This window comes from Girardinichthys multiradiatus, chromosome X (assembly GCF_021462225.1).
Source record: "Girardinichthys multiradiatus isolate DD_20200921_A chromosome X, DD_fGirMul_XY1, whole genome shotgun sequence".
In the NCBI taxonomy this organism is placed as follows: Eukaryota; Metazoa; Chordata; class Actinopteri; order Cyprinodontiformes; family Goodeidae; genus Girardinichthys; species Girardinichthys multiradiatus.
Genome location: NC_061817.1, coordinates 40,113,630 through 40,130,190, shown reverse-complemented (window position 1 = coordinate 40,130,190; position 16,561 = coordinate 40,113,630). Strand labels below are relative to the sequence as shown.

Below are 16,561 nucleotides of genomic sequence, written 5' to 3'. Positions count from 1 at the left end.
GAAGCGTTTTTATTGTTTGTTTTTAATAATCTATGACTTCCTGTTTGCCTGGTGTATAAATATGACGTGACACAGAGAGACGTTTCTCTTAGCCATGTTTTAAAATGGGAAAGACAAAAGAACATTCATTTAAGTAAGTCAGGAAATGGCTGCAAGAAAACAGCTTCTGGCTTCAAGTTTAAACCAACTAGATCTTAAACACAGAAGGCTGGAACCTGAGTTCATCTTCTACCACACAGGAAGATGGAAAATCAGGTAAAAACATCCATAAAACTCACTGTTGGACCAAGTAACATAAACATCAGACTCCATCTACAAACGAGCAATGTCAGGATAAACTTGTTCTTTGGTAACATCAGAAACAGGTCGAAGGCCATGAAGGGCTTCCATAATTTCAAACCACCACCACAGCTTTCAGTTTGACCTGCTCCAGCCATGGTGGTCCTTAATAGTTTTGGAGAAGAAAAACAAAGAGATAACATAAAGTTAAAAGTTGAAATAACACCAAATAATTGGAGAGTTGTAGGAGAATGAAGCAGATTGAGGAAATGTGATAATTATTATTATTTTTTAAAGCTTAGAAAATGTTAGAAGAAAAGATGGAGTGTTGTCTTGCTGGCATAGGATTTTTCCTGACTGAATAACCGAACCCCTGCAGTAAAACATTAGTTCATTTTGAGGCTTTAGACACATCTTTTCCAGGGGAGGAATGAGTATGCAAGGAGCTGTGCATGCTCTTTACTGATGAGATGTTTGATCCCGTTTTTGCTGGATCATGGATTCCATCTGAAGGGTAATTACAGGACAGTACCTGGAGAAGCAGGGAGCAGCATCTGATTTCAGGGTTTCTGGTTTTCTGAAGTAGGCGGTGAAACTCGAGATCCTGGTCTTTACTTTTTCTGATGGAACAATACTAATCTTCTTATCATGTGAGAGCAGCTCTGGCTGCAGCCTGTCCAGCTCACAATCTGAATTATTCAGCTGTGCTGCAGGTAAAGGGTTAGGAAACAAAGCAGGAAGACATTTATAATGTATTGTTGGAGGGAGGAGGCTCAGGACTCTCCTGACAAGTAAAGGTGTGAATCCATGTCATTTAAATCCTTTCTGTTGTTGCTTTATGGATCCATTTCTTTTCATTTTTATTCTTTTTTTTTTTTTTTGCATAGCTTATGTTTTTAAACCTTATAAACTTTAAATTGACGATAATTCTAACACATCCTTCATTAATAAACATATTTATATTAAGATATTTAGTCAAGACCAGGTTCATCATAAAATCCTGGATTCATGTAATTAATTTAAAAATAAATAAATAGATTTAGTAAATAAATGTTACTTTAGTTTCATATTACCTGTGATATTCAGGGTGTATCATATGCAGGAAACTGCTGCTGCGAACATCACAGCTGAAGCACCAACTTCTGTATCATGAAGAACTTGAAGATGAGAGGTTCAGTTGCAGAAAAGAAGCTTCAAGATGTCATTGATGGTCCAAGAAGCTTTAGGACTCTGCAGAGGAGGATGCTTCCAGATCACGTTGCCACCAGTGCATAGTAGCTCAGCATCTGGAACAAGTGGGTGTGAGTTCATCTCCACATACAAAGACGTCAGTTCCAAACACTAACAAGAATAAGTTTCTGTCGGTCCGGATTTGGTCCAGAAGTTCATATCCAGCAGATTGTGGGTCTTTGGGAAGATGCATGCTCCAATCACAATGACCAAAGAACCTCTGTGGTTCTTTCAGACCTTAGAAATATGAGAGAAATAATTTATTACAAGAGGGAAAAACCTTCACCCTACACTTTCACCAAATATGTGGCGCCCTCATGTGTTCTATTGTTAGAATTACATCTAAAATCTAGATGGTAAATAAAGTTTGAAACAAGTTCTTTACCGTTAAATGTTGTTTCTAAAACCACTAATAAGAATATTACCATTAAAGCAACAAAAGAAACACCGCATTTAAAATGAGTTATTGGGGCAAAGCATTAATGGTGTAAGTAGATACTGTTTCTACAGGGGTTTTTCATTGTCATGGAGGAGATGTGATCCTGAAGGCACCAGATGTTGCTCTAGAATCTCTCCTGGACTTTTCTGCATTGCAGAACTGTAAATGATCCAAGCCTATACCACGATACAACCTCCAACCCTCACAGAACCTGGCTGCAGGGACCAGGCTGGATGCTCCTGTTCTAACAAACATCTGGAGAATTGATTCATCTAATCCATGTTCCCACTGTGGGATGTTCAATCCCAGAAAACCTGACTCCTCTTCTTAGGACAATATCAGGCTTCTTTTCTGCTCAGTAAAGTCTATGAAGGTAACTCTAGATTGTAGAGCTGAACCAAGGTTCTCCAAACTAATGCTACTCTATGCTGATTATGAATTGATGTTCTGGATGGAGGGATCAGAGATCACTGCTGTCCAGCTGCTTCTGTCCTGAGATTCTTCCAGGTTCCTTGGATGGTTTCAGGATATTCTACTCTGCAGAGGAAGAAACATGAATATCCTTCCTGATTTTCTCATATATCTTTCATACCTAGATTTAATGTTATTTTAGAAGTAAGCAGCTGTAATAAATACTTCTTTATTTCTCCTCAGTCTTGAAGTTTATCAGCAGCAAAGTGAAGTCAAACATAAGTCAAAGATGTCTCTGAGGCTGATGATGAGCAGCGCTGATGTTTTGATCTGCAGAGATCAGCAGGACCTTTTTATTGCTTTACAGTTTTCTTTATGATGGGGCCCCAGGAAGCCACTGAGCCACATTAACAGGACCTCTGGGGCCAAAGCTTTTTGTTTGTCCAGCCTTTCTCTTTCTCTCCAATGAAAAGTGCATTATTTTACAGCTTCTGCAAGTCAAAATACAGGGTCCAGCCTTGAGCTTAAGTTAATGTGAACACGGTCTACAGTAAACAGAGAAAATGTTTAAACTGCATTAAGCTGCTGAAGCGGCATTTTTTCTCTCCAACAAGTTTTAATTCAAACAGGAGAAGAGTTGTTGGAAAGAACTACATTTATTTATTTATTTTCCTTTTGAGGCTTAATTGGAAAGTCTGGACAGTAGTCTTTTGGAAATAAATGCTCCAAAGATGGATGGATGATGGATGGATGGATGGATGGATGGATGATGGATGGATGGATGGATGATGGATGGATGGATGGATGGATGGATGATGGATGGATGGATGGATGGATGGATGGATGATGGATGGATGGATGGATGATGGATGGATGGATGATGGATGGATGGATGGATGGATGGATGATGGATGGATGGATGGATGGATGATGGATGGATGATGGATGATGGATGGATGGATGATGATGATGGATGGATGGATGGATGATGGATGAATGGATAATGGATGATGGATGGATGGATGGATGATGGATGGATGGATAATGGATGATGGATGGATGGATGGATGATGGATGGATGGATGATGGATGGATGGATGGATGGATGGATGATGGATGATGGATGGATGGATGATGGATGGATGGATGGATGGATGGATGATGGATAGATGGATGATGGATGGATGGATGATGGATGGATGGATGAATGGATAATGGATGATGGATGGATGGATGGATGGATGATGGATGGATGGATGATGGATGGATGGATGATGGATGGATGGATGGATGGATGATGGATGGATGGATGATGGATGGATGGATGATGGATGGATGGATGGATGGATGATGGATGGACGAATGGAGGGATGGATGATAGATGGATGGATGATGGATGGATGGATGGATGATGGATGGATGATGGATGGATGGATGGATGATGGATGGATGGATGATGGATGGATGGATGGATGGATGATGGATGGATTGATGGATGGATGGATGGATGGATGATGGATGGATGGATGATGGATGGATGATGGATGGATGGATGGATGGATGATGGATGGATGGATGGATGGATGATAGATGGATGGATGGATGGATGGATGGATGATGGATGATGGATGATGGATGGATGATGGATGGATGGATGGATGATGGATGATGGATGGATGATGGATGGATGGATGGATGATGGATGGATGGATGATGGATGGATGATGGATGGATGGATGGATGGATGATGGATGGATGGATGATGGATGGATGATAGATGGATGGATGGATGGATGGATGGATGATGGATGGATGGATGATGGATGGATGGATGATGGATGGATGATAGATGGATGGATGGATTGATGGATGGATGGATGGTTTGCTCACAGAGAACTGCTGTGTTTGCCTCAGTGTCTCAGCAGCTTTCAGGTTCTTTATGGAGGACCGATCCTGACAAAATTAAAACGAAAAGCAGAAACATACAGTACAGACCAAAAGTTTGGACACACCTTCTCATTCAAAGAGTTTTCTTTATTTTCATGACTATGAATATTGTAGTTTCTCACTGAAGGCATCAAAACTATGAATTAACACATGTGGAATTATATACTGAACAAAAAAGTGTGAAACAACTGAAAATATGTCTTATATTCTAGGTTCTTCAAAGTAGTCACCTTTTACTTTGATTACTGCTCCACACACTCTTGGTATTCTGTTGATGAGCTTCAAGAGGTAGTCACCTGAAATGGTTTTCACTTCACAGATGTGCTCTGTCAGGTTTAATAAGTGGGATTTCAAGCCTTATAAATGGGGTTGGGACCATCAGTTGTGTTGTGCAGGAGGTGGATACAGTACACAGCTGATATTCCTACTGAATAGACTGTTAGAATTTGTATTATGGCAAGAAAAAAGCAGCTAAGTAAAGAAAAACGAGTGGCCATCATTACTTTAAGAAATGAAGCTCAGTCTGTCCGAACAATTGGGAAAACTTTGAAAGTGTCCCCAAGTGCAGTCGCAAAAACCATCAAGCGCTACAAAGAAACTGGCTCACATGAGGACCGCCCCAGGAAAGGAAGACCAAGAGTCACCTCTGCTGCGGACGATAAGTTCATCCGAGTCACCAGCCTCAGAAATCGCAGGTTAACAGCAGCTCAGATTAGAGAACAGGTCAATGCCACACAGAGTTCTAGCAGCAGACACATCTCTAGAACAACTGTTAAGAGGAGACTTTGTGAATCAGGCCTTCATGGTAAAATAGCTGCTAGGAAACCACTGCTGAGGACAGGCAACAAGCAGAAGGGACTTGTTTGGGCTAAAGAACACAAGGAATGGACATTAGACCAGTGGAAATCTGTGCTTTGGTCTGATGAGTCCAAGTTTGAGATCTTTGGTTCCAACCACCGTGTCTTTGTGCGGCGCAGAAGAGGTGAACGGATGGACTCTACATGCCTGGTTCCCACCGTGAAGCATGGAGGAGGAGGTGTGATGGTGTGGGGGTGCTTTGCTGGTGACACTGTTGGGGATTTATTCAAAATTGAAGGCATACTGAACCAGCATGGCTACCACAGCATCTTGCAGCAGCATGCTATTCCATCCGGTTTGCGTTTAGTTGGACCGTCATTTATTTTTCAACAGGACAATGACCCCAAACACACCTCCAGGCTGTGTAAGGACTATTGGACCAAGAAGGAGAGTGATGGGGTGCTGCACCAGATGACCTGGCCTCCACAGTCACCGGACCTGAACCCAATCGAGATGGTTTGGGGTGAGCTGGACCGCAGAGTGAAGGCAAAAGTGCCAACAAGTGCTAAGCATCTCTGGGAACTCCTTCAAGACTGTTGGAAAACCATTTCAGGTGACTACCTCTTGAAGCTCATCAACAGAATACCAAGAGTGTGTGGAGCAGTAATCAAAGCAAAAGGTGGCTACTTTGAAGAACCTAGAATATAAGACATATTTTCAGTTGTTTCACACTTTTTTATTCAGTATATAATTCCACATGTGTTAATTCATAGTTTTGATGCCTTCAGTGTGAAGCTACAATATTCATAGTCATGAAAATAAAGACAACTCTTTGAATGAGAAGGTTTGTCCAAACTTTTGGTCTGTACTGTATATATTTTCTTTTTCCTTTACCATATGCATTTCCCCCCAGTGGGCCCACCACCTGCAGGGGGAACCATGAGGGACCGGTGCAAAGAGGATTGGGTGGCGGACGAAGGTGGAGACCTCAACGGCCCGATCCCCGGATGCTTAGGCTGGCTCTAGGGATGTGGAATGTCACCTCGCTGGGGGGGAAGGAGCCTGAGCTTGTGCGGGAGGTCGGGAGATATCGACTAGAAATAGTCGGGCTCGCCTCCACGCACAGCGTGGGCTCTGGAACCCATCTCCTTGAGAGGGGTTGGACTCTCTTCTACTCTGGAGTGGCCCACGGGGAGAGGCGGCGGGCTGGTGTGGGTTTGCTTGTTGCCCCCCAGCTCAGCCGTCTCGTGTTGGGGTTTACCCCAGTGGATGAGAGGGTTGTATCCCTGCGCCTTCGGGTTGGGGAGAGGTCTCTGACTATCATTTCAGCCTACGGGCCGAGTGGTAGTGCAGAGTACCCTGCCTTCTTGGCGTCCCTGTCGGGGGTACTGGATAGTGCCCCTCCCGGGGACTCCATTATTCTGCTGGGGGACTTCAACGCCCACATGGGGAACGACAGTGACACCTGGAGAGGCGTGATCGGGAGGAATGGCCTCCCGATCTGAATCCGAGTGGTGTTTTGTTATTGGACTTCTGTGCTAGTCACGGATTGTCCATAATGAACACCATGTTCAAACATAAGGTTGTCCATCAGTGCACTTGGCACCAGGACACCCTAGGCAGGAGGTCGATGATCGACTTTGTTGTCGATCATCGACCGCATGTTTTGGACACTTGGGTGAAGAGAGCGGCTGAGCTGTCCACTGATCATCACCTGGTGGTGAGTTGGATCCGCTGGAGGAGGAGAAAGCCGGACAGACTCGGCAGGCCCAAGCGCATAGTGAGGGTCTGCTGGGAACGCCTGGTGGAGCCCTCGGCCAGGGATGTATTCAACTCCCACCTCCGGGAGAGCTTCGACCAGATCCCGGGGGATGTTGGAGACATAGAGTCCGAGTGGACCATGTTCTCTGCATCTATTGTCGATGCTGCTGCCCATAGCTGCGGCCGTAAGGTCTGCGGTGCCTGTCGTGGCGGCAATCCCAGAACCCGGTGGTGGACACCGGCAGTAAGGGATGCTGTTAAGCTGAAGAAGGAGTCCTATCGGCTGTGGTTGGCTTGTGGGACTCCTGAGGCGGCTGACGGGTACCGTGAGGCCAAGCGTGCTGCGGCCCGGGCTGTGGCAGAGGCAAAAACTCGGGCCTGGGAAGAGTTCGGTGAGGCCATGGAGAAGGACTACCGGTTGGCCTCGAAGCGATTCTGGCAAACCGTCCGGCGCCTCAGGAGGGGGAAGCAGTGCTTTGCAAACACTGTTTATAGTGGGGGCAGGAGACTGCTGACCTCGACTGAGGACATTATCGGGCGGTGGAAGGAGTACTTCGAGGATCTCCTCAATCCTGCCATCACGCATTCCGTGGTGGAAACAGAGGCTGGGGACTCGGGGTTGGACTCTTTCATCACCCAGGCTGAAGTCACCGAGGTGGTTAAAAAGCTCCGCGGTGGCAAGGCTTCGGGGGTGGATGAGATCCGTCCTGAGTACCTCAAGTGTCTGGATGTTGTAGGGTTGACACACCTCTTCAACATTGCGTGGCGGTCGGGGACAGTGCCTCTGGACTGGCAGACTGGGGTGGTGGTCCCCCTTTATAAGAAGGGGGACCGGAGGGTGTGTTCCAACTACAGGGGGATCACACTCCTCAGCCTCCCTGGTAAGGCCTACGCCAGGGTATTGGAGAGGAGAGTCCGGCTGATAGTCGAACCTCGGCTTCAGGAGGAACAGTGTGGTTTTCGTCCCGGCCGTGGAACACTGGACCAGCTCTATACCCTCTACAGGGTGCTCGAGGGTTCATGGGAGTTTGCCCAACCGGTTCACATGTGTTTTGGGGACCTGGAAAAAGCATTCGACTGTGTCCCTCGTGATGCCCTGTGGGGGGTGCTCCAGGAGTATGGAATCGGGGGCCCTTTATTAGGGGCCATCCGGTCCCTGTACGAGCGGAGCAGGAGTTTGGTCCGCATTGCCGGCACTAAGTCGGAGCTGTTCCCAGTGCATGTTGGACTCCGGCAGGGCTGCCCTTTGTCGCCGGTCCTGTTCATAACTTTAATGGACAGGATTTCTAGACGCAGCCAAGGGCCGGAGGGGGTCTGGTTTGGGGACCAGTGGATTTCGTCTCTTCTTTTTGCAGATGACGTGGTCCTGCTGGCCCCCTCTAGCCAAGACCTACAGCATGCGCTGTGGCGGTTCGCAGCTGAGTGTGAAGCGGCTGGGATGAAGATCAGCTCCTCCAAGTCCGAGGCCATGGTACTCGACCGGAAAAGGGTGGCTTGTCCTCTTCAGGTTGGAGGGGAGTTCCTGCCTCAAGTGGAGGAGTTTAAGTATCTCGGGGTCTTGTTCACGAGTGAGGGAAGAATGGAGCGGGAGATCGACAGACGGATCGGTGCGGCTGCCACAGTAATGGGGGCGCTGTGCCGGTCCATTGTGGTGAAGAGAGAGCTGAGCCGAAAAGCAAAGCTCTCAATTTACTGGTCGGTCTACGTTCCTACCCTCACCTATGGACATGAACTTTGGGTCATGACCGAAAGAACGAGATCACGGATACAAGCGGCTGAAATGAGCTTCCTCCGTAGGGTGGCCGGGCACTCCCTTAGAGATAGGGTGAGGAGCTTGGCCATCCGGGAGGAGCTCGGAGTAGAGCCGCTGCTCCTCCACATCGAGAGGAGCCAGTTGAGGTGGCTCGGGCATCTATACCGGATGCCTGCTGGACGCCTTCCTCGGGAGGTGTTCCAGGCACGTCCCACCGGGAGGAGTCCCAGGGGACGGCCCAGGACTCGCTGGAGGGACTATGTCTCTCGGCTGGCCTGGGAACGCCTTGGGCTCCCCCTGGAGGAGCTGGAGGAGGTGTCTGGAGAGAGGGACGTCTGGGCGTCTCTGCTGAGTCTGCTGCCCCCGCGACCCGGTCCTGGATAAGCGGAAGACGACGAACGAACATATGCATTTCTCCTTCATTATGCAAATGAGGAGGGCTTCCTTCTTCTCTCCAACTCTTCTACTATTAGTCAATAAACAGGACCCAAAAAACCCATCTTGCTTAATATCAGTGGAAAAAAAAGCCATTTTTAATTTGACATTTGTCTTAATTTGCAGAACATATTAAAATATTTCTATGCAAAGGCCTAAAACAAGCTCTTTCAAACTTTTCACCTCTTTACTGAGATTTGCAGTCCAGTCACATTTCTCCGGGTCTATCTTGCTGGCGGAGGCAAGCGGGCAGTTACTATCGGATCGGAAAACTCAGAACACGTTGGAGCACGTTTGAAATTAAGCAATGTCTAGATAAATCAAGCTGATTTTTCACGTCTACACAGTTATATTCCTGCACTAAAAACATTGTAAAAGTTCATTTGTGTCACAGAAAGTGTAATTTTTCACAGTTTACTCACAGCTTTTGCCACTGTGGTCCGCCATGGCTGCCCCTGTTTGACCAAAACGCTTTGACCTGCAATGAATCATGGGAAAAGATGGACCGCGAAGGATACTCACAACCCATCCTTCAAATCGGGCAAAAGAAGGACACATTTGTCGGCAGCATTTGACAGACCTTCGCCTGGCTCTGTGATGTAATCATCCCTTAAGTACGCACTTGGAAGGATCCAGCCCCTGAATTGGGACACACCCTCGGCCTGCACATGGATCTTCCTCCTTCCTGTATATTGACCAATAGGAGAGGAGCTGGAGAGAAGAAGGCAGCCCTCCTCATTTGCATAATGAAGCAGAAATGTATACGGTAAAGGAAAAAGAGAAACGGGGAAATGTAAAAAGAACAAAGGCATGTGTAAGGAAAAGGAAAAACAAAAATATATATATATATATATATATATATATATATATATATCTGCTTTTATTTTTAATTTTGTCAGGATCGGTCCTCCACAGTTCTTAGGATTCCAACAGTTTCACAATCCCTGTGCTAAAAGTGTTTCTAACCAAGTTTTTGCTTCCACCAAGTTTATCCACGTTCCCTGCACAGATGATTTTTGGAGCTAAAGCCCCCCTCCATCCTTTTCTGTGTGGCCACTAAGTAGCCAAATATCCATTCCACATTCCTGTCAAATTTATGCCAAAACAGTCAGTTTTCATTTTATAGTCTGTAGATGGGGACGTTCTTCCAGGCCGCACGGTGACAGACACCATGTCATCATCCATAGTGTACATTTCCACCTGTGAGAAAAAAATTCAAAGACTCGTTTTGTGTCAGAAAGTGTGTTTTAAATGTATTTATGAGATTGAAAAACAACAGAAAGGCCCATTATTTATTTTAATTTTATACAGTTAGTCTAATAGATGCAGCTGATGACTGTTTTTTTTAACCTGCAGTCTGGTTTCTACTGGTTTCCATCTTCCACATTCAATGAAAGGAACCAGCCCTGCTCTATAAACTCCAGCTGGGTCCCCTTGCTGGCCCCGGACCTCAGGTTGGGAACCTTACCGGTCAGCTGCAGGGTGATTATTATGCTGCACCATGGAAACCGGCAGGCCAATGAAGGAGAGGGAAGCTGTTTACAGGGGGGTGTCCCGTTTCCATGGTTGCTGGACAAACCTCCGTCAGCAGGTATTAAACTGGCGCCCCGGCGGAGCCCTCAGCCCGCTGAGAGAGACGCACAGAGGAGCGAAGAAGGAGCGCCTGGCGCAAACTGCAGGTGTCCAGGTTTAAAGATCAATAAGGGCTGCGCAGCTTGGGATCTAGAGGATTTATTTTAACCGCATTACAGGTGAGTTTTAACTTATGAATCTATTAGAAACTCTTGTTTCAGAAGGCCTGAAATGTGCCAACTTTATACTATTACAGTTTTTCTATTTAGTGTTCATTTATTTTTAATACAATAAAAACTGGTTGTTGGGAAGGGACTGACAAATACGAGGACCAAATGTGCAAATTCTTTAAAACATGTCAGCTAAATACTTTTAAAAGCATGTATTTAGGATGTTAACATTTTAATCTTATTCTTACATTTTATCATTATTTAGAGTTTTTGTTTTAGTATTTTCAGCCTTTAGAAGCAGAGAGTAAAGGCGCAGAGGTAACAATGCGCAGATACCTGCGCTGCGTCAAAGTGCACATTAGGAGAGAGACGATTGAAAACATAAAAACGTCCCTTAACATTCAAGGTTTGAGTTAATTAACAGTAACAGTTAGTGTCTGTATGTCTGTCCTGCAGTGGCAGTGGAGGACGGAGGTGTGACGGGGAACCATGCTGTCTCTGAGCCCATTGGGCCAGGAGGAGGAAGCGGTGGTGGCGGCCGCAGCCCAGGCTGAGGAGCGGGACTCCGGGTCCTGCAGCTTCAGTGGCCTGGATGACAGTCTGACGAGCCTGCAGTGGCTGCAGGAGTTCTCCATCCTCAGCGCGCAGGTGCCGCAGCACGTCCACCAGCAGCCGCAGCTGCTCGGCCAGCAGTTGGGGCCCGACGGCCCGGCCTCCCCTCTGGCTGCGGACCCCGCCTCCTCCATCGGGACGCCCTTGACACCGGGAAGGCCCACGGCGGCGGCTTACAGCAGGATGCAGACCCTGCCAGGCATCGTGGCGCACGGCCACTGCCCGGACGAGGTGGACTACAAGACCAACGCGCACATCAAGCCCCCCTACTCTTACGCCACGTTGATCTGCATGGCCATGCAGGCCAGCAAGAAGAGCAAGATCACCCTGTCGTACATCTACCAGTGGATCACTGACAACTTCTGCTACTACAGACATGCTGATCCCACCTGGCAGGTAGCTGCATGACGTCACACACGCCTCACACAGTCGACTATATGCAGACACTCAGGAAAGAAGTGTTGTTTCCTGTGTGTGAAAATGAGATTATCTGAAGTCTAACAGGAGGTCAGACCGCAGCACCCCTGCTGGCTGAACCCATCCACCTCCACCCCTCCGTGTGTAATTAACCCACCTGATGTTTATCCAAATAGACTAACAGCATAAACAATATTTTAGTTAAAGAAATGTCCTAATCAAAGGTTTCCCTTCAACAGAGCAGGAATTTTCCATCAAAGTTTAATTTTGCCAAATAAATGACTGATGAGGCTGTTGCTTTTGAGCTCAGACACTTTCTGTTATTGTTTGGCAGAACATGGGCAGATAATATTTAACAAAGGTCAGCAAGTCAGCGCTCTGCTTGGATTTCAGTAAGGAGGACCAGCTGAATAAATGCAACAAACAGCATATTAATGTGGTGTGATTTTTCTCACAGCTTTAAATGTGTGAAATTAGACCTTTGGACTGTTTAGTTTTTTTGAATTTATCTAAAAATCTACATTTTTCCCATTAGAACTCCATCCGGCACAACTTGTCGCTCAATAAGTGCTTCATCAAGGTGCCGCGGAATAAGGACGAGCCAGGAAAGGGGGGTTTCTGGAAGATTGACCCGCAGTACGCTGAGCGCCTCCTGAGCGGGGCCTACAAGAAGCGACGGATGCCTCCAGTCCAGATCAACCCGGCACTACAGAACCGGCTCAGATTCAACCTGCCAACACAGTCCACAGGGAGGCCTGTTGGCCTTAATGTCTCCTCGGAGTCCCAGCGGCTCCTCAGGGAGTTTGAAGAGGTAACCGAGGACCACCAGAATAGGGACCCCCATCTGTGTGAGGGTACCATGCTGTGTTCTTGGCCCATGGTCAGGGAAAGAAATGGCTACAAGAGGAAACAGGCAGTGGGATCCAGGAACAGTATCTCCAAGATGACCCGGCGTTCCAGCTCTCCTCTGTTCTGTGCAGAGGAACAGAGGGAGGCTGGACCCCTGAAAGGACCCTTCGACTGGGATGCCCTGGTGGACTCGGCCCTCAGAGGGGAGCTCAGTTTGGATGGAGAAGACCCTCTGAGCCCCATAATGAAGGACGTTGACCTGACAGGGAGGGGTGCCCACATCTCAGCGGCCGATGCTCCTGCGGGGACTCCTGATCTGAGGAGCAGCGATGTTTCTGACTTTGACGAGGAGACCTTTCTGGCCACAGCCTTCCTGGAGACCCCCTGGCCAGAGGACGAGGATCCTGGCCGCGGTGAGTTCCTGACTAGCTCCACCGTCAACCTGGACCAGCTGTTTGACCTCGGAGACTCATTAAACGTGGATGCTAGTAGCCGGATGGAGCCCCTCCTTTGAGGGATAACTCAGGTTCTGTTGGAGACTTAAACCCCTCCAACGCTGCAGGGAAGCTGCTTTTTTTACACTCCTGCAACCTTTATTGTTTTTTTCAACATGTGTAGTACGCCGCGATGTTTGATGGAGACACATTCTCAAAGCCTACTTAACAAAGATGCCACAAGGAAAAGCAGGAAAGGACATTACTGAGGAGAAATTACAAGAAATCAGTTTTTAATTTTCATAAATAGAGACAGAAGTTTGAAAATAAAAACTACAAGAAAAGAAAATGGACAAGATTTATTTGTAGTAAATTTGTAGTAAACTAAGTATTATTTGTACTCGCAGGTCTTGTTATTGTTGAATCTAGGCGTCGATGTGCAAGTTCACATTCAACTAGAACTAAGCTCAGTTCACAGAGACTGAAAATAAATTGGTTAATGTTCACAGTTCACTCCTTTAAAATGCTGAGCTAAATTTAAACAACCAACATGAACTAGTTCTCATGCATTTTGATTATGGACAAGTTGTTGGATCACATGATTACTGGTGAAACAAGAACAGGTCTTCTACCCTCAATCATGATGCACACCGTTCTGTTGCTTTGGTTCTGTACCTCAGCCCCTCAACCTTTGGCTCTGGTCCGAGAAGCACACACCAAGAGGCAGGCCCCGTCTAAATTTCTTCAGAAATTTTCTAGTTTATTATTATTATTATTGTGTGAATGCTGAAGAGTGAATAATTTTAAACGGCAATTTCATAGACTTTTGAATATACGCTGTAGTAAGCATTAGAATTTTAGCTAATTTTAGCTTATATATTGCTTTTTGCATGGTAGATGGGTTAAATTAATATCAGTCTTCATGCTAGCGATAGCCGATATGCTAATGTTAGCATTTTAGCTTCTCTTTCTCCTCTCTTCTGTCTTAACAAAGAACACTTTTGCGTTTTTTAGGCAATTTCTTGTTTGTTTTTGTGTTTCTTCAGCATATTTGTTGTTAGTTCATTTTTTTCTAAAATTTCTGCAATTTTTTATGTATTTTAGCACTGACTTCAACTTAGGCTATATTTTTACTTCAGTCTATGCTTTTTCAGCTCATCTATGGCAGCTCTTTCCTGCTTTTTTAAAGTTTTTGTCAGTCCTTGCATTTCAACAACTATTTCAAGTAGTTTTGAGGTAACTTTACATTGTTAAGCTGTTTTATAGCTAATAGTCTTCCTGCTCAAACAGATCAGATGACAGTTTTTCTTTGCATTTTCTGCTATTTCTACTAATTTATCAGATTTCAGCAGATTTTCTGCAGTCAATTTCAGTTTGTTTCTGCCAGCTTTCAGCTAAAACATTCAGCTTACAGCATTCATACTGCATTTTCGCAGGAAATGCAAATTTTTCTAGTTTAGTCAAATGTACAAATAAAGGCCAGTAAAATAAATCAATTACCGTCATCAGGAAGCAAAACACCCAGAAACTCTGGGACTGAAACCCGATCCAGTAAGGTTACACTTTCTACTACGGTCATTTTAATAGCACCACAAGCTCCATGCTAAACTGGAATCAAATCCTGATTAAAGTTCAGTAAAACAACAGCGGACAAACTCTTATTGGCATAATTTACTGGCTGTGTCTGTTCTGTTGAGCTATATCTATGTGTGCAGTGGTCACAGATGTGCATGTAGCAGCCTGACCACACAGCGCACATGCAGCAGAGAACCAGACCCAGGCCTCCAGAGCTGGGCTGGACAGAGCATTTTTCAACAGGCCGGATAAGTCGCTCTGATTGTTGAGGAACTCTAAATAAACACCTGATGATAAACTCTGACTGTGTAATGGTGTCAGCTGGAAGCAGCAGCCAATAAATGCAGCTTGGTCCAGTAACACCAAGGCACAAAATGACTGTCTGCATGAGTCAGCACTGGGGTGAAGTAGCTCCCCTATTGAAGAAAAGACAGAGGTTACTTCAACATAAAGCAGGCTGCCGGTCTAGGACATCTGATGTTCTGGATGTGGCACGCGGGCCGTAAAATGTCCAGATCTCCAGGGTAAATGTTGGCAACCTTTTTCTGCAGGAAACTTAGAAGACATTCAGTTTTAACCAGAACTTGGTTAATGTGGGATTCTCAGTTCATCAGTCAGATTAAAACGCTTGTTGATGTTAGTGACTGTAGCTGTTAGTTGGCTCATATCAGCGACATACTGTCACACCTGGACATGTCCATATAACATGTAGATCTTCATGCATCATCCTGGAGGAAACATGATGATTCTCATTCCTGGAGTTTGAGGTGACTGAACAGAACTCAGATTAATCTGTCCAACATCTCAGTACCCAATAAAGATAACATGACCTCCTACAACGTCTGAAAGTAGTCCTTTAATAGGAGCCATGTCAGCAATCTTCACTTTTCTTCAAGGTTCTCGAACTGTTCGTTCCTCACCACGAGCAGGCGTTTCCACCTCCAGTTCTCACAGGCCGGTGTCTCCTGCATCATGCAGGAGACACCGGCCTGTGAGAACTGCTGCTTCAACATAGCTGCTTCAAACAGCAAAATTAGCTCCTCATCATGCCATCAGGTCCTGCAGGAACCTCCTAATAAACTATTCAGTGACTGAGGTGTGTTGATGAAACATCTAAAACATGCAGGACTCTGGACACGACTGTGCACCGAGCATGATAGTTCAGGGTCTTCATCCTTGAGGAGGGTACCCACAGGCCACCATGCTTAAAACCTGTTTTCTTCTTCTGATTGGGCAGTTTCTGGAGCGCCGCAGCTTTTCAGCCCCAAATAGATCAAATAGAAAGTAAGGCTGAGACACAGAAGGGTTACCATTCTTCAGGTAAAATCATTTTCTTAAAATGATTGAAGCTAAAGTTGAAAGTTTATAAATGATCTGTGGCTTTGAAGCAAACACCTGGATTCTCATGGTTCCATATGTTCTCAGATGTCTGAGAGATCCCAGCTGGAGAAATCAACTGGGCTTCCATTTGAAGTGGGAATTTTGACTTGGAAAGGTGCAGGCTCCTCGCCCAACCCAACTTTAAAATCCAACATGGCTGCCAGATGTACTAAATGGGAATAACATTTTGATTGTTGACCACACCAAACCTCTGACTGGTTTTAAGATGGCCGCACACTCTGACCACAGCAACATTAGAGCTATTTGCCAATGTTTTGTGTAGCACTGATTTGCTGTTAGCTTTATTTTTTTTTGTTAATCCAACTGTTTTCCTTCCACATATTTTTAAGTAGAATGTTTTTAAGGATTTCTAACTTGAAGTTTATTTTGTAGAAGGTCAGTAACTCAATAATGAGTTTCTTTCTTCCTGCGGCATCTTTCGGACAATAGATGCAAAATAAAAGAGTCAACTTGAGTTTTAATGTTCAGGCACAACACA

At 45.7% G+C, this 16,561-nt stretch overlaps 1 protein-coding gene across 1 annotated transcript; it reads left to right on the top strand.

Moving 5' to 3' along the window:
• The first annotated feature begins 10,633 nt into the window (after nt 1–10,633).
• Nucleotides 10,634–13,745, top strand: LOC124863245 (forkhead box protein J1-A-like). The gene is made up of 3 exons (XM_047357549.1): nt 10,634–10,804; nt 11,252–11,803; nt 12,360–13,745. The coding sequence occupies exons 2-3, from the start codon at nt 11,285–11,287 to the stop codon at nt 13,185–13,187; spliced, it is 1,347 nt and encodes a 448-aa protein (XP_047213505.1). The 5' UTR covers nt 10,634–10,804; nt 11,252–11,284; the 3' UTR covers nt 13,188–13,745.
• The last annotated feature ends 2,816 nt before the right edge of the window (nt 13,746–16,561 follow it).